The following is a 25,310-nucleotide window of genomic DNA, read 5'->3' as shown; positions in this document are numbered from 1 at the left end:
AGGGTCCCTTTAAGAGTCGTCGATTGTGTGATGACGTCATAGCCCTGCGACGAGGCCGAGTCCAGAGTTTTGGGAAGGCAGGCTGTCGCTTGGTTCGCCCAGGCCGAGGCTCAGTTTGCACTCCGGGACATCACCGCGGATGACACGAAGTATTATTACATCGTCTCTGCTCTCGGCAGCTCCACAAGCCGTGCTTCCTCTTCAGAGAACTGTTCCTACAACAGCTGCCAGGGCTGGTACGGTCGGCTTTAGCCAACTCTCATATTAGTGATTTCCGCGACCTGGCCAAGGAGGCCGACAAATTTTTCTCCGCCGGGCAACAGTACTGCGCGGCCATGCGGGGCCCTGCCCCCACCGCCACAGCCCAACGGCAGCAGCCCCCAAGCATGTGCTTCTACCACGTGCAATTCGGCCCCAACGCTAAGAAGTGCCGGCCCCCGTGCAGCTTTACCGCGTCGGGAAACGCGAAGGTCCACTCATTAGCTACCATGGCTGTCGGCTGTCATTACGGACACTGACTCTGGACATCGTTTCCTCTGCGACACGGGTGCCCAGGTGTGCGTCCTGCCCGCGTCAACCGTAGACATACAGGGGGGGAACCACGGCCCCGCCCTCGAAGCCGCCAACGGCAGTTCCATCCGTACTTTCGGGAAACGGAGCGTGGCGCTGTGTTTTGGCGGGCAGCGTTTCGCTTGGGACTTTGTTACAGCGAAAGTGTCCACCCCCCTTCTCGGCGCTGACTTCCTCTGCACTAATGGCCTTTTGGTGGACGTCAAGAACCGACGTCTCGTCAACGCTGAGACATTCAGTTCGCTCCAGTGTTCGCTCAGTGGTTCCGGCACGACGAAGTTGTCCAGCGCACTCTCGGCCTCCGACGAGTTTTCCTGCCTCCTCGCCGGGTTCCCGGACCTCACGAAGCCCACTTTCTCGTCTGCCGCCACCAAGCATGGGGTAGAACACCACATCCCGACCACCAGTCCGCCTGTCTATGCCCGCGCTTGGCGCCTCGACCCGGGGAAACTCGACATCGCTAAAGCCGAGTTCGATACAATGGTGTGCCTCGGCATCATTCGCCAGTCGAACAGTCCGTGGGCCTCGCCCCGCCACATCGCACCAAAACCAGGCGGCGGTTGGCGCCCGTGCGGCGATTACCGGCGCCTCAATGACGCTACGATCCCCGACTGCTACCCGATTCCACACATCCAGGACTTTTCTGCCCGCCTGGCCGGGAAAGTTGTTTTCTCTAAAGTGGACCTCGTTCGGGGTTACCACCAGGTCCCCGTTTGGCCGCAGGATGTCCCAAAAACCATGGTGATCACCCCGTTCGGGCTGTTTGAATTCCTCCGCATGCCATTCAGTCTCAAAAACGCCGCTCAGGCTTTTCAATGCCTAATGGACACCATGTTACGGGACCTGCCTTTCCTGTTCGTCTACCTGGACGACATTCTCATCGCCAGCGCCTCGGGCACCGCATCACGGAGGACAGGGCGGTGCCACTGCCGTCGAAAGTGGAGGCCGTGAAGGATTTTCTGCGACCCCTCACCGTGAGGGCCCTGCAGGAGTTTTTGGGCATGGTGAACTTTTATCATCGCTTTGTTCCCCGGGCAGCCCAGCTTATGCAGCCCCTTTACGAGGCCCTCAAAGGCAAGCCTGTCAAGCTTGACGTCGACTGGTCCGAGGAGATGGCCAATTCTTTCACAGACACGAAAAGGGCCCTGGCTAACGTGACCATGCTGGCGCATCCGTTGCCAGATGCGCCGATCGCTCTCACCACTGACGCTTCAGACTACGCTGTCGGCGCCGTCCATTAACAGTGGGTCAACAGCACCTGGCAGCTGCTCGCCTTCTTCAGCCGGTAGCTCCGCCCCAACGAACGGAAGTACAGCACCTTCGATCGCGAGCTTTTCGGCCTCTACCTTGCCGTCTGACACTTCCGTTTCCTGCTGGAGGCCCGCCCGTTCACGGCGTTCGTGGACCACAAGCCGTTGACCTTCGCCATGGCCAAAGTTTCCGAGCTGTGGTCGGCCCGTCAGCAATGCCAGCATTCCTTCGTCTCCGAGTTCACGACGGACATCTAGCATGTGGCTGGGAAAAACAACCCTGTCGCCGACTGTCTCTCCCAGGCCGTCGCCAGCGCCATACACCTCGGCATCGACTACACCCGCATGGCGGCCGACCAGGCCTCCGACCCAGACGTCCAGGCCTACAGGACGGCTGTCACGGGCCTTCAGTTAGCGGACGTTGCGTTTGACAATGCCGGCACCACGCTCCCGTGCGACGTCTCCGCTGAGCAGTCACGCCCCGTCGTGCCCGACGGGTGGAGACGGCAGGTTTTCGACGCAGTCCATAGCCTTTACCACCCAGGCAGGAAGCCGTCACAGAAGCTGGTGGCGGCTAAGTTCGTCTGGCACGGGCTCAAGAAGGACGTTCGTGACTGGGCCAATACCTGCGTGGTATGCCAGCGCTCGAAAGTGCATCGCCATACTAAGGCCCCGTTGGCGGCTTTCGCGGTGCCCGAGAGGCGGTTCGACCATGTTAACGTGGACCTGGTGGGGCCTCTGCTGCCCTCCCGCAGGTTCACCCACCTCCTCACGATGGTCGACAGAACCACCCGATGGCCGGAAGCCGTCCCGCTGTCGTCAACAAAGTCTGCCGATGTGGCTCGGGCGTTCATCAACACTTGGGTCGCCCGGTTCGGCGCCCCATCTGACGTCTCCTCCGACCGGGGGCCCCAGTTCACATCGAAGCTCTGGAACGCTGTCGCCCAAGGCCTCAGGTTGAGACTCCATCGCACCACCGCATATCACCCTCAGGCTAACGGGCTGTGCGAACGGTTTCATCGCTCCATGAAGGCCGCGCTCCGGGCCAGCCTCCGGGACGACAGTTGGATCGACAGACTCCCGTGCGTCATCCTGGGACTCAGGACCGCCCCCAAGGAGGACCTCCAGTCCTCGCCGGCGAGCTCATCTATGGGCAGCCGCTGCAGGTTCCAGGGGATTTCGTCCCCAACGCCACGGACCCTTGGTCCGCAGCCCGTCAGTGGTCCGCCCTCCTGGACAACGCCAAGGTTTTCGCGCCGGTGCCCACGTTGCAGCACGGTCTCCCTCAGTCCCACGTTCCGCCCGACCTTCGTGCGGCGGAGTACGTTTTCATCCGCCACGATGCCCACCGGGGACCTCTTCACCCACCCTACGATGGACCATTCCGCATCCTGGAAGCCGGGGACAAGCCCTTTGTAGTGGATGTCGGCAGTAAGCCGGACTACATTTCCATGGACCGTCTTAAGCCGGCCCACCTGGATCTGGACCGACCCGTTGGGTTGGCTCAGCCCCTGCGCCGGGGCCGACCTCCGGCTTCTGCACCCTCAGTCCACCACCGAGCGCCCGGGGACCCTCCTGCGACCCCCTGGTCGTGTGATCCGGGCCCCTCAACGACTGACATTGCCAGTTCTAGTGAATTTTGGGGGGGATGTCTGTGGCGGAGACCACATAGGGACAGTAACACAATTCACTATGTATAGCCAATGTTATTATTGTTCCACGTTATGTACGGAACTTGGTTGGGTTATCGGGGCAGGGTCCCTTTAAGAGTCGTCGATTGTGTGATGACATCATAGCCCTGCGACGAGGCCGAGTCCCTCAGTCCATGCGGAGAGTTAATAAAGCTAACACACGTTTTTCTTTGCTGCTATGAAAGTCTCGCAGTCTGTTTAGTTCCAGCGACTCCTACAATATGGTATTTTTTCAAACTTTGGGACCAGACAGATGGACCCAATGACCTCTTGCAGGCATGTAAATTCCTCTCTTCCCGCTCCTGCACGGTTACGTCTTGTGGCCCCCGAGGATCTATCCTTGGCCCATTCCTATTTCTCACCTACATGCTGACCCTCAGCAATATCATCCAAAAACACAGCGGCAGTTTCCACATGTATCTGACGACACCCAGCTCTACCCCACCACCACCTCTCTCAATCCCTCCACTGTCTCTAAATTGTCTAACTGCTTGTCTGATATCCAGTGCTGGATGAGCAGAAATTTGCTTCAACTAAATATTGGGAAGACCAATGCCATTGTCTTCAAACCCTGCCACAAACTCCATTCCCTAGCCACCAACTCCATCCCTCTCCCTGGCAACTGTCTGAGAGTGAACTAGTCTGTTAACAACCTTGGTGTCATATGTGATCCCGAGATGAGCTTCTGACCGCATATCTGTGCCATCACCAAGAACGCCTATTTCTACCTCCATAACATTGCCCAACTCCGCCCATCTGCTACTGAAACCCTCATTCACGCCTTTGTTACCTCTAGACTTGACTATTCCAATGCACTCTGAGTCGGTCTCCCATCTTCCACCCTGCATAAACTTGAGGTCATCCAAAACTCTGCTGCCCATCTCCTAACTTGCACCAAGTCCCAGTCGTCCATCACCCCTGTGCTCGCTGACCTACATTGGCTCCCGGTTAAGCAACATTTCAATTTTATAATTCTTATCCTCGTTTTCAAATCCCTCCATGGCCTCGCCTCTTCCTATCTCTGTAACCTTCTCTAGCCCTACAACCCTCAGATATCTGTGCTCCTCCAATACTGGCTTCTTGCGCAACCCCAAATATAATCACTGCACCATTGGCAACAGTGCCTTCAGCTGCCTATGCCTTAAGCTCTGGAATTCCCTCTCATATCTCTCCACCTCTCTTTCCGCCTTTAAGACTCTCCTTAAAACCTAGTTCTTTGACCAAGCATTTGGTCATCTGCCCAAATATCTCATTATGTGGCTCGGTGTCAAATTTTGTTTGATATCGCTCCTGTGAAGCACCTTGGAATGTTTTACTACGTTAAAGGCGTTATATAAATACAAGTTGTTTTTGTTGTCATTGTATGTACATTTCTCATGAGTACTGTTAGTTTTTTTTTAACCAGTTTCTTATCCAGTCCCATATTCTACCCTGAATTGCAGTAGTAGCTCACCATATCAACCATTCTTTATGTGGAGCCTAGACAGTGAGTGTCAGCAACCTATATATGGAAACATAGAAGATAGGAGCAGGAGTAGGCCATTCGGCCCCTCGAGCCTGCTCCGCCATTCAATGAGATCATGGCTGATCTCAGCTGAGCTTAATCCTATCTCCACTCAACATCAATACATACAGCTTTCCAGTAGGGGACACTGGGCACCATCAGAACCAGGAACGCTGGCCAACTTTTTTCATTTGCCTACCCTAAAGACAAGTGCCATCCTGCACAGACTATAGATTGAAGCTACAACTTTCTTGGTCTGTATGGTTCAGCTATACACCCAAAAAATTTCCACCTATCCAAAAGTTAAGCAATAAGATTAAAATAAACCTTATTTGTAAGTAATCAGTAATGTTTGAAACAAAACATCTTTATACCATGAAAACTAATCCAAACAAAATGCTGTGAATAAATTAATAATCTCTTTGCTGGGAGCAAGCGGAAGCCAAGCGCAGGCAGCGCAAGGAGTGCACGTCAACCCAAGCACCCCGCCCACCCGCCCCTTCAACCACCATCTGCCCCACCTGTGACAGAGACTGTAGGTCCCGCATTGGACTAATCAGTCACCTGCGAGCTCTTTTTAATGTGGAAGCAAGTCATCCTCGGTTCCGAGTGACTGCCTAAGAAGAAGAAGAAGAATCTTGAAGATTGTTTTTGGTCCTAAAACTGTAGATTTGGTTTACTACAATAATTGCTACACTGCTACATCATTGAGACTACTTCAGAACCAAAACACAAGCAGAAGGGATTCTTTAGTAAAACTGATGATTGCTTGTTCACATATTTACTCTGGGTCACTTGGCAATGTCAATACAAGAAATCACACAACACCAGGTTATAGTCCAACAGCTTTATTTGAAATCACAAGCTTTCGGAGCGCTGCTCCTTCATCAGGTGAAGTGGAGAGATACATAAAAAAACATCTTATATAGTCAGAGAATAATGTCAGATGTTTACAGGTAATCTTTCTAACTGCCATTTATCACACCTCGGCAGAGAGATAATCACAGCAATCAAAGGTGTAAATGGTGTCCAAACAGGTCAGTCAGGAAAACATTACATCAAAGAACAATGAGGTGGGGTCACAAGGGGTCAAATGTTGCAGATGCTGGGGTCTGTATGAAAAACAAAAAACATTTTTTTTGCTGGAAATCACAGCAGGTCCGGCCGCATCTGTGTGGAGAGAACAAGCCAACGATGACTCGAGTCTGGATGACCCTACGTCAGGTGGGGTTACATGTAGCGTGACATGAACCCAAGATCTCGGTTGAGGCCGTCCTCATGGGTGCGGAACTTGGCTATCAGTTTCTGCTCGACGATTTTGCGTTGTCGTGTGTCTCGAAGGTCGCCTTGGAGAACTAGACAACCAGGAACACTACAGGCAGTTACCCGCAGATCCGACCAAAGAACACACCCACCAACTCAACAGACTGATCAAGACCTTCAATCCAGAACTTCAAAGCATCCTACGCGCTCTCATCCCACGTATTCCCCGCGTGGGAGACTTCTACTGCCTCCCAAAGATACACAAAGCCAACACACCCGGACGTCCTATTGTATCAGGCAACGGAACCCTGTGTGAGAACCTCTCTGGATACGTCGAGGGCATCCTGAAACCCATCATACAGGGAACCCCCAGCTTCTGTCGTGACACTACAGACTTCTTACAGAAACTCAGCACCCACGGACCAGTTGAACCAGGAACACTCCTCGCCACGATGGACGTCTCGGCACTCTACACCAGTATCCCCCACGATGACAGCATCGCTGTGACAGCCTCAGTACTCAACACCAACAACAGTCAATCTCCAGACGCCATCCTACAACTCATCCGCTTCATCCTTGACCACAATGTCTTCACCTTCGACAACCAGTTCTTTACCCAAACACATGGAACAGCCATGGGGACCAAATTTGCACCCCAATACGCCAACATCTTCATGCACAAGTTCGAGCAAGACTTCTTCGCTGCACAGGATCTCCAACCAACGCTACACACCAGATACATCGACGACGTTTTCTTCCTATGGACCCACGGCAAAGAATCACTGAAAAGACTACACGATAACATCAACAAGTTCCATCCCACCATCAAACTCACCATGGACTACTCCTCAGAATCGGTTTCATTCTTGGACACACGAACCTCCATCAAAGACGGACACCTCAGCACTTCACTCTACCGCAAGCCCACGGACAACCTCAGGATGCTCCACTTCTCCAGCTTCCACCCTAACCACGTTAAAGAAGCCATCAGCCATCCCCTATGGACAAGCCCTGCGAATACACAGGATCTGCTCAGACGAGGAGGAACGCGATGGACACCTACAGACGCTGAAAGATGCCCTCGTAAGAACGGGATATGACGCTCGACTCGTTGATCGACAGTTCCGATGGGCCACAGCGAAAAATCGCATAGACCTCCTCAGAAGACAAACACGGGACACAACCAACAGAGTACCCTTCGTCGTCCAGTACTTCCCCGGAGCAGAGAAACTACGCCATGTTCTTCGCAGCCTTCAACATGTCATCGATGACGATGAACACCTCGCTAAGGCCATCCCCACGCCTCCACTACTTGCCTTCAAACAGCCGCCTAACCTCAAACAGACCATCGTTCGCAGCAAATTACCCAGCTTTCAGGAGAACAGCGACCACGACACCACACAACCCTTCCACAGCAACCTCTGCAAGACATGCCAGATCATCAACACAGATACCATCATCACACATGAGGACACCACCCACCAGGTACATGGTACATACTCATGTGACTCGGCCAACGTTGTCTACCTCATACGTTGCAGGAAAGGATGCCCCGGAGCATGGTATATTGGCGAGACCATGCAGACACTGCGACAATGGATGAACGGACACCGCGCAACAATCGCCAGGCAGGAGTGTTCCCTCCCAGTCGGGGAACACTTCAGCAGTCAAGGACATTCAGCCTCCGATCTTCGGGTAAGCATTCTCCAAGGCGGCCTTCGAGACACACGACAACGCAAAATCGTCGAGCAGAAACTGATAGCCAAGTTCCGCACCCATGAGGACGGCCTCAACCGAGATCTTGGGTTCATGTCACGCTACATGTAACCCCACCTGACGTAGGGTCATCCAGACGCGAGTCGTCGTTGGCTTGTTCTCTCCACACAGATGCGGCCGGACCTGCTGTGATTTCCAGCAAAAAAAATGTTTTTTGTCTGTTTTTTTGTTTTTCATACAGACCCCAGCATCTGCAACATTTGACCCCTTGTGACCCCACCTCATTGTTCTTTGATGTAATGTTTTCCTGACTGACCTGTTTGGACACCATTTACACCTTTGATTGCTGTGATTATCTCTCTGCCGAGGTGTGATAAATGGCAGTTAGAAAGACTACCTGTAAACATCTGACATTATTCTCTGACTATATAAGCTGTGTTTTTATGCATCTCTCCACTTCACCTGACAAAGGAGCAGCGCTCCGAAAGCTTGTGATTTCAAATAAAGCTGTTGGACTATAACCTGGTGTTGTGTGATTTCTTACATTTGTCCACCCCAGTCCAACACCGGCATCGCCACACAATGTCAATACAGTATAAGCAGGAGATCGAAGTGGTGTACCTGCATGAGTATACATGGCTCTTCCTTATGCTTCGCCTGAAGAAACCCTTGCAGCCATCACAACTGGAGGCACCATAGTGTTTTCCTGTTGCTCTGTCCCCACAGATTGCACACAAAGTGCTAATACTATTGTCTGATGTGTTCATGGTGTTTGTCTCTGTTGGAGAAGTGTCTGAGTGAGGAAAGAACATACTTAGTTATACTTAGCAGGCAGCACAGTTACAAAGCCATGAAAAATCTTCACTAACAGACACCTGTCATCCTCTCTTGCCATTTCAATTAGTATGTGCTGTTATGTTACACTACAAAGTGAGCCACATCAAATGCCTTTATTATTCTGATGAGTGTCTTTGTACTGTCAGAAGCAAAAGGATCTAAAAATTCACTTGAACATTAATTTTGCTATCACAGTTATTCTTTGATCACATATGGCAACTATATGCAATAAAACACCTATCACAATCTGTAAAAACAGCCATCTTTTAGAAATGGATGTGTTTATTTAAAGTAGTAGTATCATTTTGCAGTGCTGTACTTAGTCAATTTCAGGCCAGTTGCATAAATTCAAAATCAAATAATCTCTGTATGGTTTCAGAAGGCTGATTCAGGACTGGCAAAATCAAAAATATATTAAACTATAATTTGTAGTTTAATACAAATCCAAACAGGGAACAATGTACTTTCTCTTTCAGTTCTAATGCTCAGAAGAGGGAGCAGTGGAACTTTAGGCATGCTTTCAAATGGAAATGATTAAGACTGACATTGGCACAGTTACAAAAATATCTGCTGTCTTCTAACAAGTAACCATAAATGATTTCTTAAATGACAAGTCTTGTACATTTGCCAACAAATAATTACTCTTAAGCACTATGATATCAAGGACAAAACATAAACTAGTGTAGCAGGACTATAATATCATCTGAACCACAATCTGAAAGTCATTAGCAATATTTTCTATATAAGTGGGACTAGTCTGTAGAATTTAATCATTCGTAACTTCAATTTGATCTCTTCCTCTTAACTCTCCCACCTGCATTGGGAAACTCTCCTTCTTTGGAGGTTTTAGAAAGTAATCCTCCTTAAAACTTAAGAGATGACCCTGAATAGAATTAGACTCTGAGAGTGTCAATGTGACAAATACTGAAACTAATGTCTAAGTCATCATAGCCCAGAAATGACTGTTGGGATGCTTGTTATGTTCATTAAATAATGAACTGAGGAATGTTATACAAACGTATTAAGCAGTCATCTGCTAATATCACCAACAGTAATTTCTAAGCTCACGTTACATAAACCAGTATGCCACAAATAATTTGAAATAAATACTGATGTACATACAAGTACATAGTTAATCCTGTATTGAGTTCATAAAAGAATAACCAATAGTTAAAAGCTTTACACTGGTTAAATAATCAGTGAAGAGACGAGGTAACCATTAGCTTGATATCTAAATTTTACTTCTCATCTCGTCCAAAAACTGGTTGTGTATAATTTTTAAGCTCTGGAAAAAAAGCTCAATGATTGGAAAGCCTATTCCAATGAAATTAAATGAATTGAGTAAATGAATTAAGTAAGACATTTAACTCAGAAATGTACATTAAGTCTTTTTTCTGTTGAAGTTGTCAGAAGACTAAAAATTATAGGATTGAAATAAATGAAGCAGGGAATACTCCAGCTGACTTTACTTTAAGCTGTTGACACACTAATTGACAGCCTGCAAGTGGGTGGCACATGATTTTAAAAAAGCAGTACCCAGATTCATAACAACACTGCCAAATATGCTGTCACTTATTAAGAGTGAAAGAAAGAATCTCAATAGAGAAGTCCTAACCATAACTACAGTAAAACTTATTTTAAATTCAACAATTCTTTATACAATTTACTTTTGGTTCTTTACATTACTTCAACCTACTGATCTTCATAACTAAGCAATGCATTATCAACCAACTACTGTAACTTACCATGGGCACTGTACAGCAACTGCATATTTTCAAACTCCAAAGCAGTGTAAGATGGGTCTAAAGCTTCACTATAATTTGCCATGTCCATATCCAAGAACGATTCAGGCAGCCTCATTATAAATGTACGCACAGCTATGTCTTATACGTCCCACTAGCCGACAGCACTATCCACTAGATTGTCTTTTACACATTCAGAATTTTGAAATGCTGCCCACAATAAACTACGTGATCAGCTTGTATAACTTTATGTGGTGGAATGGGAGGAGTCCTTGAAGACACAGACTCATTCTGCACAGTTATGTTAGCTGCGACTTCTGGACCAAGAGTACCCAACTGAGGTTATGATTTCCATGGGATTTTAGTGTGTGTTTTATCATTTGACATTGAAAGTCAGCAATAGTTATTGGCTTTCTAATTACATTAAGTGCTCTAAAGAGGACTTTGCTACATAAAAATACAGTTACACTGAAACATAAATGAAGCGTAAAGGGAAGATATCAATATTGATCAAGTGCATAGGACTTAATTTTTCAATTGTTACCAGTAAATGTTGTGGCTGTTTGTTCAACTTTGGCAATTACTGCTAATTATATTTATTTGCAAAGTCAACGGAAAACAGAATGAGGCTAGATTTAATACAACAAAACTTGACCTATTAGACTGTGTGACTTCTCAGAAGATGTACCAACATTATCATTTAAATTAGGATACAAAATAAGGCAAATGCCTTCTATATACAATGAAAGTGCTGAATGTCCTCATCACTTATATTAAATGATGCTCTGTGTTTGATAACCATTGCTGGAATGTCACAAAGTTCCACAGAACTTTGTACAAAAGCAGGGATTAGTAAGTTAAAAATAGAAAAAAGGTAAGAAGCTACAATATTTCTCTCTATTATAATGAATTAGCACACTCGAGAGTGTGTTCTAAAGCAGGAATACATTGATCTTTGGATGATAGTGATAAACTACTTGAGGTTCACTTTTGTAGTCTATGGCATCATCTCAACCCCTACTTTATAACAAACTCCAAACTGTACATTATTCTACACACAGAGGGGACATCTGCATATCTTTTATATAGTTTCCTTAGCACTTTTACTGTATAAATATTCTCTATGAACATGAAGCATTTATACATACTGGGCACAATCGGGAACAGCACACTTGTGACTTCATCAGTTCTATGCTGGCTGAGGTCCCCTCATGAATTATTCTCTGTCAATTTGTTCTAAACTACATTTGAAAAATAAAATCACAATAGTGCCAAAAACTATAAACCTGCTTTGTTATTGTACACTGGATATCGCTGAATGTTGCTTATGCAGCTGAACTTGGAAAGTAAACACAATTCCAACTGAAGAACTATAAAATACTTTACACAGCTCATACTGAAGATAGTGAAAAATGCTTTCCTCAGAAAAAATAGATAATAGTCACAATCTACCAAGTCTTATCTGATTTTGCATTACACCATTAAATGGAACCAAGAAAGCTTCATATATCTTATCTCTACAACTATTAAATGTGTACTCATTCAGCATTCAATGTTCTGCCCCCTGCCTCCAATAATTTTAAAAGCAACTGATATTCTGATAAAAATCTAATCTTATCTACAAGGTTACATTCATAAAAAAATAAATTCCAAGAGAGTATCCCACTTCATCATGCTGGGATATAATCTGCTTGAATCAGACACGAGCAGTAAAAATCTGATTTGGCATTATAGGATCATATTTTTCTCTCTTCACAGTAGAGATGTGCAACACTAATAGATTGGACCATTTGTCTTTCTTTAGCTCTGCTGTGAGAATTGTTCCTATTCAAAATTAATTCAGGCAGGAAAATTAGTGCAAAACAAAAACAGATTGTTACCTGTTAAGGCCTCATTCAAGGTCAATCAGGAGAAACTTCTACAGAGCTTTAAAAGGGGGAAGAGTTTAGTTATAAAGGAAATATAAGTATTGAACTCCAGGTGACACCCAGATTTAACCAGCTTAAAGGAGTTATCTGGAACAGGTGCAAAGGCCATTGGTGGTATCTTGGTGTAACAGCAGCAAGAGGAGAGGACAGATCAAGAGGGTAAAGGCCATCGGAGACACACAACTCACAGAACAAACACTGTAGGCAGCATATTTACTTCAATAGAGTCAGCCACCCGGCCATGACTAAGCAGCTGTGCATGGTGAGTCTCAGGCTCAGCAAGGAGACTGACTGAGACATGCCACCTGATCCACAAAGACCTGCAGCAAGAGGCTTCTATCTGACTGTGCAGTCAATACCCTCAATTTATATCCCAAAAGGTCTACGCAAGCAATCATAGGAGGACATTTCCAGAGTCAAACACTTTGGTTGGCTTTTGGGCAATTAACATTTCACTTTCTGCACAAAGGCAGATTGTAAGGGATCTATCTATCTTTATCAATCTTTCTCTCACATATATACATTAAACATCTTACAGTGTTGGGGATACCCGAGATGAAAAAAATGCTTTATTTTATATATTAAATGACATCAAGGAATATTAAAAGCTTTAATGAGAAGCAATCCTAGTGTATGTTAAAGCTGCAGGTTTTTTTAAAATAACGTTTACATTTCATAACTTTCTGCACAGTGCACGGTATTTGTTTAGAAATGGGAATTATGAGTAATGAGTTGGATTCTCATGATAAAATCTAAATCTGTATGTATTTTAAAGGCTGTAGTAATGAAGTAATGTAGTAATTTAAATGAATGAATGACAATCTGTTTTCTGATTGAAGGGCTAAGCCCACGTGATCCACAAGGTAGGCTTCCAGCTAAAATCGGGCAAGTGACTTACCCGTTGACATCTTGCACCAATCCCAGTGTTCTATTTTAACCTGCTCTTCTGAGCAGGCAACATGGACACACACCTGAAGCCTGCGGGGTCCTTCTTTAAAACTGCAGATCTGGGTCCGATGATGGCATCGAGCCCCAACTGCAATTTTAACTGGTGGCCTGAGCGGGGAAGCCCTTGTGCTTTTCATTCCAGGACAAGACAACAAGAAAAGGACCTGAGCCAGAAGAGTTTAAAGTAAACTAAGTAAAAGTACACTAAATGCTAAGTGTTATGCTTCTGTGCTCCTGGGTCATGCGGGGAGTGCACATCAAGAAATTGCACACCTCCAGCTCATTCATTTTAAGCAGAAATTTTCACTTAAGCACTTTAAGGCAGGAATAGAAAGCAGGAACCAGCTGAAAATGTAAAAAAGTTGTGGTGGAGGAGGTACCTTAGGGCTCAATAGGGGCTGTGGATGGGTCGGGAAGGAGGCTGACTGGCAGGACCATGAATGGGGTGGGATGGTCCTAATGGGTGCCATTTATTTGGGCCCCTCTCCCACACAAAGCATGCACTATCCTGCTTCCACACAATGCTGCCACATGTTAGCAACTGCCAGTACTGCCAGCATCTGACCCCCAACCCCCTCCCCAATGCTCCAAAATGTCCTTTCTATTCCTGCTGGACCCCATGACATCCTGGCCAGACTTCCCTATCCCCAACATGAAGAAATACATCTGCAAAAGACACAGATAGCCAGTTCAGATTACATTTTTACACCCCCAAGTGTTACTATCAAACATAAGACACTCAAATCACTTACAGGAGTGACTGATGCCACTAAACCTGAAAAACTATCAAAAGCAAACCTGAATTTATAACAGAGACTATTCTCAAGGAGCTCCTTCAGGTTTCTGAGGTCAAAGATGGTTCTGAACTGTCAGGATGCAATAAGAGAGTCACAGAAGGATATAGATCACAGAGAATGCAGCAAAAGAATTACTGAAGGATACAGTTCAGTTGTGTAACTGGGCAGACAAATAGCAAACAGGAGACCAAAAGAAGATTAAGTATATATAGAATGGGGAGAAAGTAGCAAAATAGATTAAAAACTGGTTCGTTGAATGGAAACAGCATAGGAATTGAGGGCAGTTTCTCAGAGTAATTGGAAGTGTTTAGCAGTGTCCTACAGGGTTCTGTTCTGGGAATGCTGCTCTTTGCCATGTACATCATTGGTAGCAGTGACCACCGCACAGTAATTGTGGAGACAAAGTCACGTCTTCACACTGAGGACACCCTCCATCGTGTTGTGGGGCACTACCACCGTGCCAAATGGGATAGATTCAGAACAGATGTAGCAGCTCAAAACTGGGCATCTATGAGGCGCTGTGGGCCATCAGCAGCAGCAGAATTTTATTCCACCACAATCTGTAACCTCATGGCCTGGCACTCTACCATTACCATCTAGCCAGGTGACCAACCCTGGAGTGTTGAAGAGCATGCCAGGAGCAACACCAGACGTACCTAAAAATGCGGTGCCAACCTGGGGAAGCTGCAACACAGGGCTACATGTATGCTAAACAGCAGAAGCAGCAGGCTATAGACAGAGTTAAGTGATCCCACAATCAACAGATCAGATCAAAGCTCTGCAGTTCTGCCACATTCAGTCGTGATTGGCAGTGGACCATTAACCAGCTAACGGGAGGAGGAGGCTCCACGAATATCCCCAATCTCAATGATGGTGGAGCCCAGCACGTGAGTGCAAAAGACAAGGCTGAAGCGTTTGCAACCATCTTTAGCAAAAAGTGCCGAGTGGATGATCCATATCAACCTTCTCCCGAGGTCCCCACCACCCCAGAAGCCAGTCTTCAGTCAATTCGATTCACACCGCGTGATATCAAGAATCGGCTGAGCACACTGGATACAGCAAAGGCTGTAGGCCCTAGCAACATCCGGCTGTCGTGCTAAAGGCTTGTGCTCCAGAACTAGCCACACCTCTAGCCAAGCTGTTCCAGTACAGCTATAACACTGGCATCTATCCGACAATGTGCAAAACTGTCCAGGTATGTCCTGTCCACAAAAAGCAGGACAAATCCAATCCAGCCAATTACCGCCCCATCAGTCTACTCTCAATCATCAGCAAAGTGATGGAAGATGTCATCGACAGTGCAATCAAGCAGCATTTACTCATCAATTGGGTTCTGCCAGGACCACTCGCCTCCAGACCTCATTACAGCCTTGGTCTGAACATGGACAAAGGAGCTGAATTCCAGAGGTGAGGCAAGAGTGACTGCCCTTAATTGACCGAGTGTGGCATGAAAGAGCCCTAGTAAAACTGAAGTCAATGGGAATTGGGGAAAACTCTCCACTGGCTGGAGTCATATTTAGCACAAAGGAAGATGGCTGTGGTGGTTGGAGTGTCCTAGGCCCAACCATCTTCAGCTGCTTCATCAATGACCTTCCTTCCATCATAAGGTCAGAAGTGGGGATGTTTGCTGATGATTGCACAGTGTTCAGTGCCATTCACAACTCCTCAGATAATGAAGCAGTCCATGCCTGCATGCAGCAAGACCTGGACAACATTCAGGCTTGGGCTGATGAGTGGCAGGTAACATTCGCGCCACACAAGTGCCAGGCAATGATTATCTCCAACAAGCGAGTGTCTAACCACCGCCCTATGACATTCAATGACATTACCATCGCCGAATCCCTCACCATCAATATCCTGGGGGGTCACCATTGACCAGAAACTTAACTGGACCATCCAAATAAATACTGTGGCAACAAGAGCAGGTCAGAGGTTGGGTATTCTGTGGCGAGTGTCACACCTCCTGACTCCCCAAAGCCTTTCTACCATCTACAAGGCACAAGTAAGGAGTGTGATGGAATACTCTCCACTTGCCTGGATGAGTGCAGCTCCAACAACACTCAAGAAGCTCGACACCATCCAAGACAAAGCAGTCCGCTTGATTGGCACCCCATCCACCATCTTAAACATTAACTCCCTACACCACCAGCGTACCGTGGCTGCAGTGTGTACCATCTACAAGATGCACTGCAGCAACTTGCCAAGGCTTCTTCGGCAGCACCTCCCAAACCCACGACCTCTACCACCTAGAAGGACAAGGGCAGCAGGCGCATGGGAACGCCACCACCTCCAAGTTCCCCTCCAAGTCACACACCATCCTGACTTGGAAGTATATTGCCGTTCCTTCATCGTCGCTGGGTCAAAATCCTGGACCTCCCTCCCTAACAGCACTGTGGGAGTACCTTCACCACACGGAATGCAGCAGTTCAAGAAGGCAGTTCACCACCACCTTCTCAAGGGCAACTAGGGATGGGCAATAAATGCTGGCCTTGCCAGCGACGCCCACATCCCATGAACGAATAAAAAAAAATCAATGTTATGGATATAGGTCTAGAGACAGTGGTGTCCATACTTGAAGATGATACAAAGTTAGGAGGCATATCAATATCTCTTGCTGCTTCTTTTGGTCCTCAGAATGATTTAATATGCCTTCTGAATTAGTATTGTCAGCAAGTATGGACATAATGAGTAAAAAGTGCCCTATGGAATTCAATGTCAGTAAACGTGGTATATTTCAGTTAAAAAAAAGACAAAAGTGTTAATTACACTTTGAATGGGGGAAAGCTGGGTGATGTGGAAGAGAAAAGGTATTGGGGGTTCAGGTTAACAAGACATTAAAAGCAGCACCTTAAGTGGGTGAGACCATAAAAAAGAAAATGGAATGGAGCCCCCTTTGAGTTATGAACTTCTTTATATACTTTACTAGCAGGGGGGGCCCGGCGTTGCCAGGGCAGTTTAGAGGGCCGCGCGGTTGACGGCTGGCCACTGCCGCTCCCCCGCTCTGTGTCTCGGGCCGCGCGGTTGACGGCCGCCCGCTGCCGCTCCCCCGCTCTGTGTCTCGGGCCGAGTGGTTGTGAGGCCCGGCCCGCGTGACCCCAACTCACCTCCCGCTCTGGGGAGCCGACGCAGTATCGGGCCGCGCAGTTGACGGCCGCCCGCTACCGCTTCCCCGCTCTGTGTCTCGGGCCAAGCGGTTGTGAGGCCCAGCCCGAGTGACCCCAACTCACCTCCCAATGCGGCGGGCTGACGCAGTCTCGGGCCGCGTGGTTGACGGCCGCCCACTCTGTGTCTCGGTCGCTGTGGAGGAAAAGCAGGGGAAAAATGGCGGCGATAATTTCGGGAGGCTGCAGGATTAGGTCCCGCCCATGATGCACCGATTGGTCAACCGTCAGGTCACTGAACTGTAGGATTGGTCAACCATCACGTCACTCAATGCTAATGAGCGGTAGGATTGGTCAACCGCTAATGAGCGGATTTTTGAAAGTTTTTTGTATACTGTTTGAACAATTTTTGTCTGACCAAAAAGTAAATATGCCTATGACACTCCCCTGATCATAACCTTTCTTTTGATATAACATATGTGTAGGTACGCTCTATAACTTCTGAGTGTATAGCGGACAGACAGACGGACAGACAAACCAACCGCTTTATATATATGTGTGTATGTATGCACCCTATTAACTGCGCCCTCAATTAGAGAGTAGTGGAATTTGTGACTTCTTAGCTAACTGATGAACTGCATGAGTTTGGGAAGGAGTAACTGGCCAACGCTCCCAATCTTGAACACTACCAAGGTGAAAATGTGTAGGTGAGCAAAGGACTTTGTTTGGTTGTGATGCATTCTACCTCTCCTTCTGTTCGAAGAGCCTTGCAACACTCACCACCTAGGCTCACATATGAAAAAAGACCATTTGAACAAGATCCCTAGAGGTAATCAATGCCCATGGAACCATCCATACTTCAACAAGGAGGCAATGCCTTTCAGAGAGGTGGGGGAGAGGGGAAAGGAGTGAGTAAAAATAAATGCATTGATATGCAAAGTATACTGGTACATAACTGAAGGCGCCAGTTACCTGTGGGTATTTTGCTTAGTTGTACATTTCTGTGGTGTCAGTGGTGCTTTAGGTAAATAATTATGACTACCAAGTTGAATGTACTTCTGTTAATCATTAATACTTTATATAACAAAATCTTAATTAGAATATAAGTAGTGGATGCATCGATCATGATTTTATTTTTTGATTCATAAATATTTGATGGTGAATTCTTTATTTCATGAAGGTGGTCAGTTCCAGCAAGTTACATGTGAACACTCTTAGTTTAGATCAGGGTAAACTTGCTTCATTGTCCTAGCAAGTTGCTTTAAGCCTAACTTGCAAAGGGAACACATACTACACTTATGTTACATTTCTAATTCCCACAGGAGCTGCCCATGTGGTCTCTCTCATGCCAATTGGGAACATAGCTGAGCCTCCCCAACACGTTTCATTCAGGTCCCCTTTAGTCTCCAGAGGAGACTTTTATCCCATCAATCCTGGCTCGCTTCAAGGCCAGGCTCCAGAGGCAAAAGGATAATAATCTAAACTACTCTGCCAGCCACTCCCCTTGCTTAAGATTTCTATAAATAGCAGGGACAACAGCCAGTTTGCAAATATTTGTACCATAGCCCAGCTAATCATTCATTCACCCAAAGCACAGTGCGCCTGAACTCCATCACACTAACCACTGCCACAGACCCCAACTGTCAGGCAGACATTAACACTGCACTATCCAGGGATATGTACAGCAGGTTTATTAACATTGATGCTGTGTGATTCTTCCCCTTTATCAGTCAGAGGTATGAGATTGACAAAAAGGGAAATTAACAGAAAGCATCTATTGTTTAAATATTGCACACAGGCTTCCTGTGTGTGCTTTTTTAAAAATATAAAATAGTTTGAAAATTGGCTATATCAATGTAACTCCAAAATCATGGGACAAAAAGTTACTATATAAAATATTGCTGATTTGGCAACTCGTTCAAGTAGCTAACATTTGCATTAGAAATTATTCATTTTAATATAGTTCCAAAGGCCTTAAATTCCCATGAATGGACCTCCTGATCTGTGATCCAGAAGCTATTTTTTCTCTATACTCCATCCTCACAGACATATGACAGAAGTGATTAACAGTTGCCCTATTTGCAGTAATCTGCTCACTAGATTTAATGTATTCTAGCTACCAAACTCATTGAAATGACTGATATTATTATATAGGGCTGAACATAATGTCATATTACCTCATGGGTGTATAGTACTCTGTTTATTTGGGCTTCAGCATTTAACAAGATCTGCTCAGGTCAAGAGTTATGATATACATAGCACTTTTGAACTTCAAAAAGATATCCCCCATGTGAGGCATAAATAACTCATCAACTCATTTTCTGTAATCTACGTAGAATTATCCTTTGTGCAATGAGCACCATGCGATGCCCAGGCAGGGGCAGCATTTGCCTTGTGGGAGTCCCGTGCAAACGTTTGGGCACTGGATCCGCTTGGGGCTCCCGACTGTGCAATTACAAGGGGTTGCAAGGTCCTAATGCTGCACCTGACTTCACCGATGCTGGGGGAAGGTCCATACAGACAAGTCATGCAGAAAAGGAGTGCGTTAGGCTGAGACCTCAGCCTGCCTGGACTGGCCAATGCTGCCAGTGGCAGCCGGCTACGGGGTCTGGATCCACTCAGGACCCTGTGCAATTGCACGGCCCTAATGCCTCCCCTGTGCCCTGTCCTTTGAAGGACCAAAATGTAGCACCACCTCCACTTCTTTCCCTACATGGTCCTATGTGTTATTTCCCAGTTCTCCAAGCCCATCTCTACTATGTGAAGAAACTGCCATGTGTTGCTAGATTTTCCTGAAATCTGCCGCTAAAAGTTGTGGAACATCTCTCTAGCCTTTGTCTTTACTCAGACAACAGCTACTGGCCCAAATCAATTTCTTCCACCAAAGAGCTTTCTTACTCTCAAATAAATATGTTGTTCTCATGGGTAGTCAGGATACATAAAGCCACCTCATCACCAATGTATGATAATATAGTAGATTTCGGGGGCTAAATTCGGTTGACGTCGCTAACCTCCCGCTGAATTTAATAAGGGTAGGAAGGCCTGCAGTACCGTGGCACGACGTGCCGCAGCGCCACGTAGTGCCGCAATATTGGCTCGCAGTGCCCCAAGAGGGACGTGGGGCGCTTCCAGTAGCGCCCCTCCTCCGTCCCGGGGCGCTACCTGGGAAAAATCGGCTGCGGAGGCGCTAACCTTTTCAGCGCCCCAGCGAAGGTAGCATCCAAAAGGGGGCACTACCCAATTTTTACCCCTTAATCACAGAAATGTTTATGACTCTGAGATGTTATTATCTTGATAATATAAATCACATCATTACAGTTGCCCAGCACATTATAAGGATCTTAACATTAGGCCTGACCCATGAACAGATTACAGAGTAATGACAACTAATTCTGCCTCAGTTGATTCTGCCTCAGTTGACACAAGTGCATTGGATATTAGGAAGTGGCATTTTTTGACAGCATGCCCACCCTTTCAAAAGCTTCATTAGTAATTGGTAGGGACCGCAATCCAACTTTGGTTCAATACCCAGGTTTATCTTAATGTTATAAAATATGGTGTCACCTCCTTGAATATAATTTTAAAATTTCGTCGTAAATGGCACTATGCTCTACTCAGTGAATGGAATTTTGTGGACGGCTTTTAATAATTCACGCTAATATGCCCTTAGGTTCTATTATCTAGTGTCGGCCTTGGCCGGGGCAGCACTCTTGCCTCTGAGTCAGAAGGCTGGGACTCGAGTACATAATCTAGGCTGACTCTGTTGGAGGTTTCAGAAGAAGCACTGAATGAACTGAGGCCTCATCTGTCTGGTCAGGTGGTTGTAAATGATCCCAAGGCATTATTCAAAGTTTTTCTGGTGTCCTGACCAACAGTCATTCATCTAGCAACACCAGCAGAAACAATTTTTAGCTGTTTATTTATCTCATTTGCTATTTTTGAGACCTTGCTGTATACAATTTGGCTAGAGTAGTTGCTTACAAAATAACAATGATTACATGTCTTGAGGACATGAACATTGCTGTATAAAGTTCTTTCATCATTCTTTCTAGCTGCAGGAATACTTTTAGTTCTTTGTCAGTGGATAGTTTTGAATTCCATTTTTGAACCAATACCCCTTTCTTGTTCCTGCCAAAATCTTCTGGCTTGAGCTGCACCTTAGGCTTGGCAGACATGGCCTTGCTTTGTATCTTACTCGAGTGAACAGTCTGTCCATTGAACCTCTACCAGATTTGTTCAGTTCAATGCTTAAGAACAGAAGAAATAGGAGCAGGAGTAGGCCATATGGCCCCTCGAGCCTGCTCCACCATTCGATAAGATCATGGCTGATCTACGGCCTCTACTACACTTTGCCGCCCGATCCCCATATCCCTCGATTCCCTTAGAGTCTAAAAATCTATCGATCTCAGCCTTGAATATACTCAACAACTGAGCATCCACAGCCCTCTGGGGTAGAGAATGCCAAAGATTCACAACCCTCTGAGTGAAGAAATGTCTCATCTCAGTCCCTCATGGCTGCCCCTTATCCTGTGATTGCGACCCATATTTCTAGACTCTTCAGCCAGGGAAACAGCTTCTCAGCATCTACCCTGTCAAGCCTTCTCAGAATCTTATATGTTTCAATGAGGTCACCTTTCATTCTTCTAAACTCTAGAGAGTAGAGGCCCATTCTACTGAACCTCTCCTCAAAAGACAAACCTCTCATCCCAGGAATCAGTCTAGTGAAACTTCGTTGCATCTCCTCTAAGGCAAGTATATTCTTGCACAGGTATGGAGACTAAGGCCTAAAAATTCAGTTGCTTTGCGCCTCCAGTTAGCGTCTTAAGAGGGCGCGAATGGGGCGCAAAGAAACTAGCGTCTGGGCGCAGCGCTGCCAAGACCTCCCGGGAAATTCAGTGGGAGGTTAGCGATGGCGGTAACTGTTAGCACCCCGTGGCGATGTGCCACCGGCGATGACATCATTGCCGTGCGCAGCACCCCGCTCACGTCCCGGCCACTATCTTCAGTAGCACCCCCTGATTTACCGCCGGACGCTATGTCCGACGGGGTCAGGGGGGCCTACCTGCGGCCGGGGTGGCGTTAATTAAAGGCAAGGTGCCAGGCGGCCATTTTTGTTGCTGGCTGCCTGCCAGCACCTGCCCCCGTTGCCATCCCCGACCTCCTGACCAGCCCCCCCGCAGAGTGCCAGCTGTGCTCCATGAGCCCAGCACTTCTCGAGTGCCTGGCTCTTTTGCCGGCACTCCGATCCCTGGTGGCCCAGCTGGGCCCCGGGTCGCGCTGCACAAGGCCCCTCCCCTTTCAGAAGGGAAGGAAGGCCTGCAGTACCACGGCACGATGTGCCATAGCGCGTGGTGCAGAGGCACATAGTGCCACGATATTCCCTCACAGCGCCCCAAGAGGGAGGCGGGGCACGTCCAGTAGCGCCCCTCTTCCCCCTTGGGGCGCTACCGATGAATTTTGGCTGCGGGGGCGTTAATTTTTTCAGGGCGCTAAAAGTAGCACCCTGGCGAAGTTAGTGCCCCAAAGGGGGCGCAACTCAATTTTTCCCCCTAAAACTGTGCACAGTACTCCAGGTGTGGTCTCACCAAAGCCCTGTACAATTGCAGTAAGACTTCTTTACTCTTGTACTCCAACCCCCTTGCAATAAAGCCCAACATACCATTTGCCTTCCTAATTGCTTGTAGTACCTGCATGTTAACTTCCTGTGTTTCGTGTACAAGACATCCAAATCTCTCTGAACACTAACATTTAATAGTTTCTCACCATTTAAAAATTATTCTGCTTTTCTATTCTTACTACCAAAGTGAATAATCTCACATTTCCTCACATTATACTCCATCTGCCACCTTCTTGCCCACTCACTTAACCTGTCTGCATCCCTTTGGAGGCTCTTTGTGTCCTCCTCACAGCTTACTTTCCCAGCTAGCTTTGTATCAGCAGCAAACTTGGATACATTACACTCTGTCCCTTCATCTAAGTCATTAATATAGACTAAATAGCCGATCCATGCAGCACACCACTAGTTACAGCCTGCCAACCTGAAAAAGACCCATTTATCCCGACTCTCTGTTTTCTGTCCTTTAACCAATCCTCTATCTGTGCTAATATATTACCCCCAATCCCATGAGACCTTACCTTCTGTAATGCTTGCAGGCTACTTCAGTTTTTCTGCCCTCGTTAGTTTAACCAGTTCTAGACTGTTTTGTCCATAGCATTGCCGTACGCTTCAGCTGGTCCAATTTAATCTTCAAGTAATAACAACAGAAAAAGCTGGAAAAACTCAGCAGGCCAGGATATTCGACCTGAAACGTTAACTCTGTTTCTCTCTCCACGGATGCTGCCCTGGCCTGCTGAGTTTTTCCAGCTTTTTCTATTGTTATTTCGGATTTCCAGCATCCGCAGTATTTTGCTATCGTATTAATCTTCAAGTAGTCTACCTGGTCTATGAGTAACATATCCCACTGCGATGGCACCAATTGTTCTAATTTCAACCATCGTCTATCTCGATGACTTAACAGCCATAAAGTTTCTGTAAGCAGACCCTGTCGCCAACACTTTGAAAAACTGCACTGTTTCTATATTCTGTCTGTACACAGGTATGTCTAAGAAGGATTGACATTTACTCCAGTTGCAGTAATCTGTTTACTGGGTTTAACATCACATTATGATTAAAAAAACCTCTTCATAATAGCAGATATTAGCACACAGACCAGAAGTTTACAGCTTAAAACAATTCATATATTTTTTTACAATTAAATAGTAATATGGGGCACAAACATTCCTAAAAGTAATATATGTGCATCACATTCAAAACCTATACAGTGGAATGAACTGTCTCTTTCACATCAAAGGAACTACAGTATTCTGTTAATTAAATCAAAGGAAACAAATGTATTTCATTTTAGATCAAAAAACAGAGTTTGATCTTTAAATACAGTATATGGAAAAAGCACCTCAGACTTGGTCCTATTGTATTCCATTTTCTGCAGCGACACTGAAAGATGAAAAGCTTTGTTAAGATGGCTCACATTTAGGTGGTAATGTCGGCAACAAGCAGGAGATTCCTTGGTATAAAACTGCAGACAACTCAAATGAATGACAGTGTGTGTCTTTCGGCTGCAACCACAGTAAATCTATGATTACCATCAATGAACTTGTGAAAGAAAAAAGTAAAACAGTTTTTAAAAAAAGCATATTTGAACAGAGATCAGACTTGTGTTGATTGCCTTTCAGGTAATGATTAATAGCAGCAACTTTCAAGCTGCAGAACAAGAGCATTTCGTGCACTTCCCAGATTGTATTACTTTATCTTCACATAGCTTTCATTTCTGAACTGGTGGTGTCATTTGGCAAATGGTCAACAGCATTAAAAATACGTTAGGAATAAATAATTAGCAATTTGCTGTTTGTTGCTTTTTTGGGGGTCACGCGATGTATCCTATTTTCACAAAGTAAATGTGTAACTAACTACAAATCTGCTGTAGATAAGTTTTGGCATTTAACAACCAGTGTGCAATTGGATCGGATGTTTTATCTGTTATTTAAAACAGAAATATCAGAGAATTTGTTGATATTTTCAAAAACTACTCCAGGAACTACTCATTCAGATTTGCCACCTAAAAATGGCTACTTATGTCTTACACAGTGTCAAGAATACTCGCTGAACAAAATCAGCAGAAATACCTGTGGCAATCAGAAACAGGTTTCTTGGTTTTACGTAGCAAAATATCACAACTAGTTGCTACAGTCACTAAAAAAGCTAATACACTGATGATGGCAGCATTAAGTTCAAAATGTTCCAGGTTCAATTCCTAGACTGTGATGATTAAGGATTCCAGGTGAGGACATGATTGGGCTCAGCCTTAATAGTCAGCTTGGTCAATAGCCTGCTATTCCAGGCTCACAGCTGAAGAAAGGCGACATAAGCGAATACTGGAATGAGGTCGGTGCTCATGAAACCAAA

At 46.2% G+C, this 25,310-nt stretch overlaps 1 protein-coding gene across 7 annotated transcripts in view; it reads right to left on the bottom strand.

Moving 5' to 3' along the window:
• LOC147114995 (hepatocyte nuclear factor 4-gamma-like) overlaps positions 1-25,310 on the bottom strand; it is a 181,314-nt gene that overhangs the window by 41,666 nt on the left and 114,338 nt on the right. For 5 of the 7 annotated variants that reach the window (XM_085993195.1, XM_085993192.1, XM_085993193.1 and 2 more), the window contains one exon: positions 8,616-8,787. In XM_085993195.1, the coding sequence (XP_085849321.1) occupies positions 8,616-8,761 (146 nt within the window). In that variant the 5' untranslated portion in view covers positions 8,762-8,787. Of the gene's footprint in view, positions 1-8,615; positions 8,788-10,576; positions 10,766-25,310 lie in introns of those variants that run through there. The other 2 variants (XM_085993189.1, XM_085993190.1) reach the window with 1 other exon arrangement.

The sequence above is a fragment of the Somniosus microcephalus genome, chromosome 7 (assembly GCF_052327205.1).
Source record: "Somniosus microcephalus isolate GS21.2 chromosome 7, FLI_Smic_1.0, whole genome shotgun sequence".
In the NCBI taxonomy this organism is placed as follows: domain Eukaryota; kingdom Metazoa; phylum Chordata; class Chondrichthyes; order Squaliformes; family Somniosidae; genus Somniosus; species Somniosus microcephalus.
The sequence above is the reverse complement of the archived record's forward strand: the minus strand, read 5'-3'. Positions and strand labels throughout refer to the sequence as shown.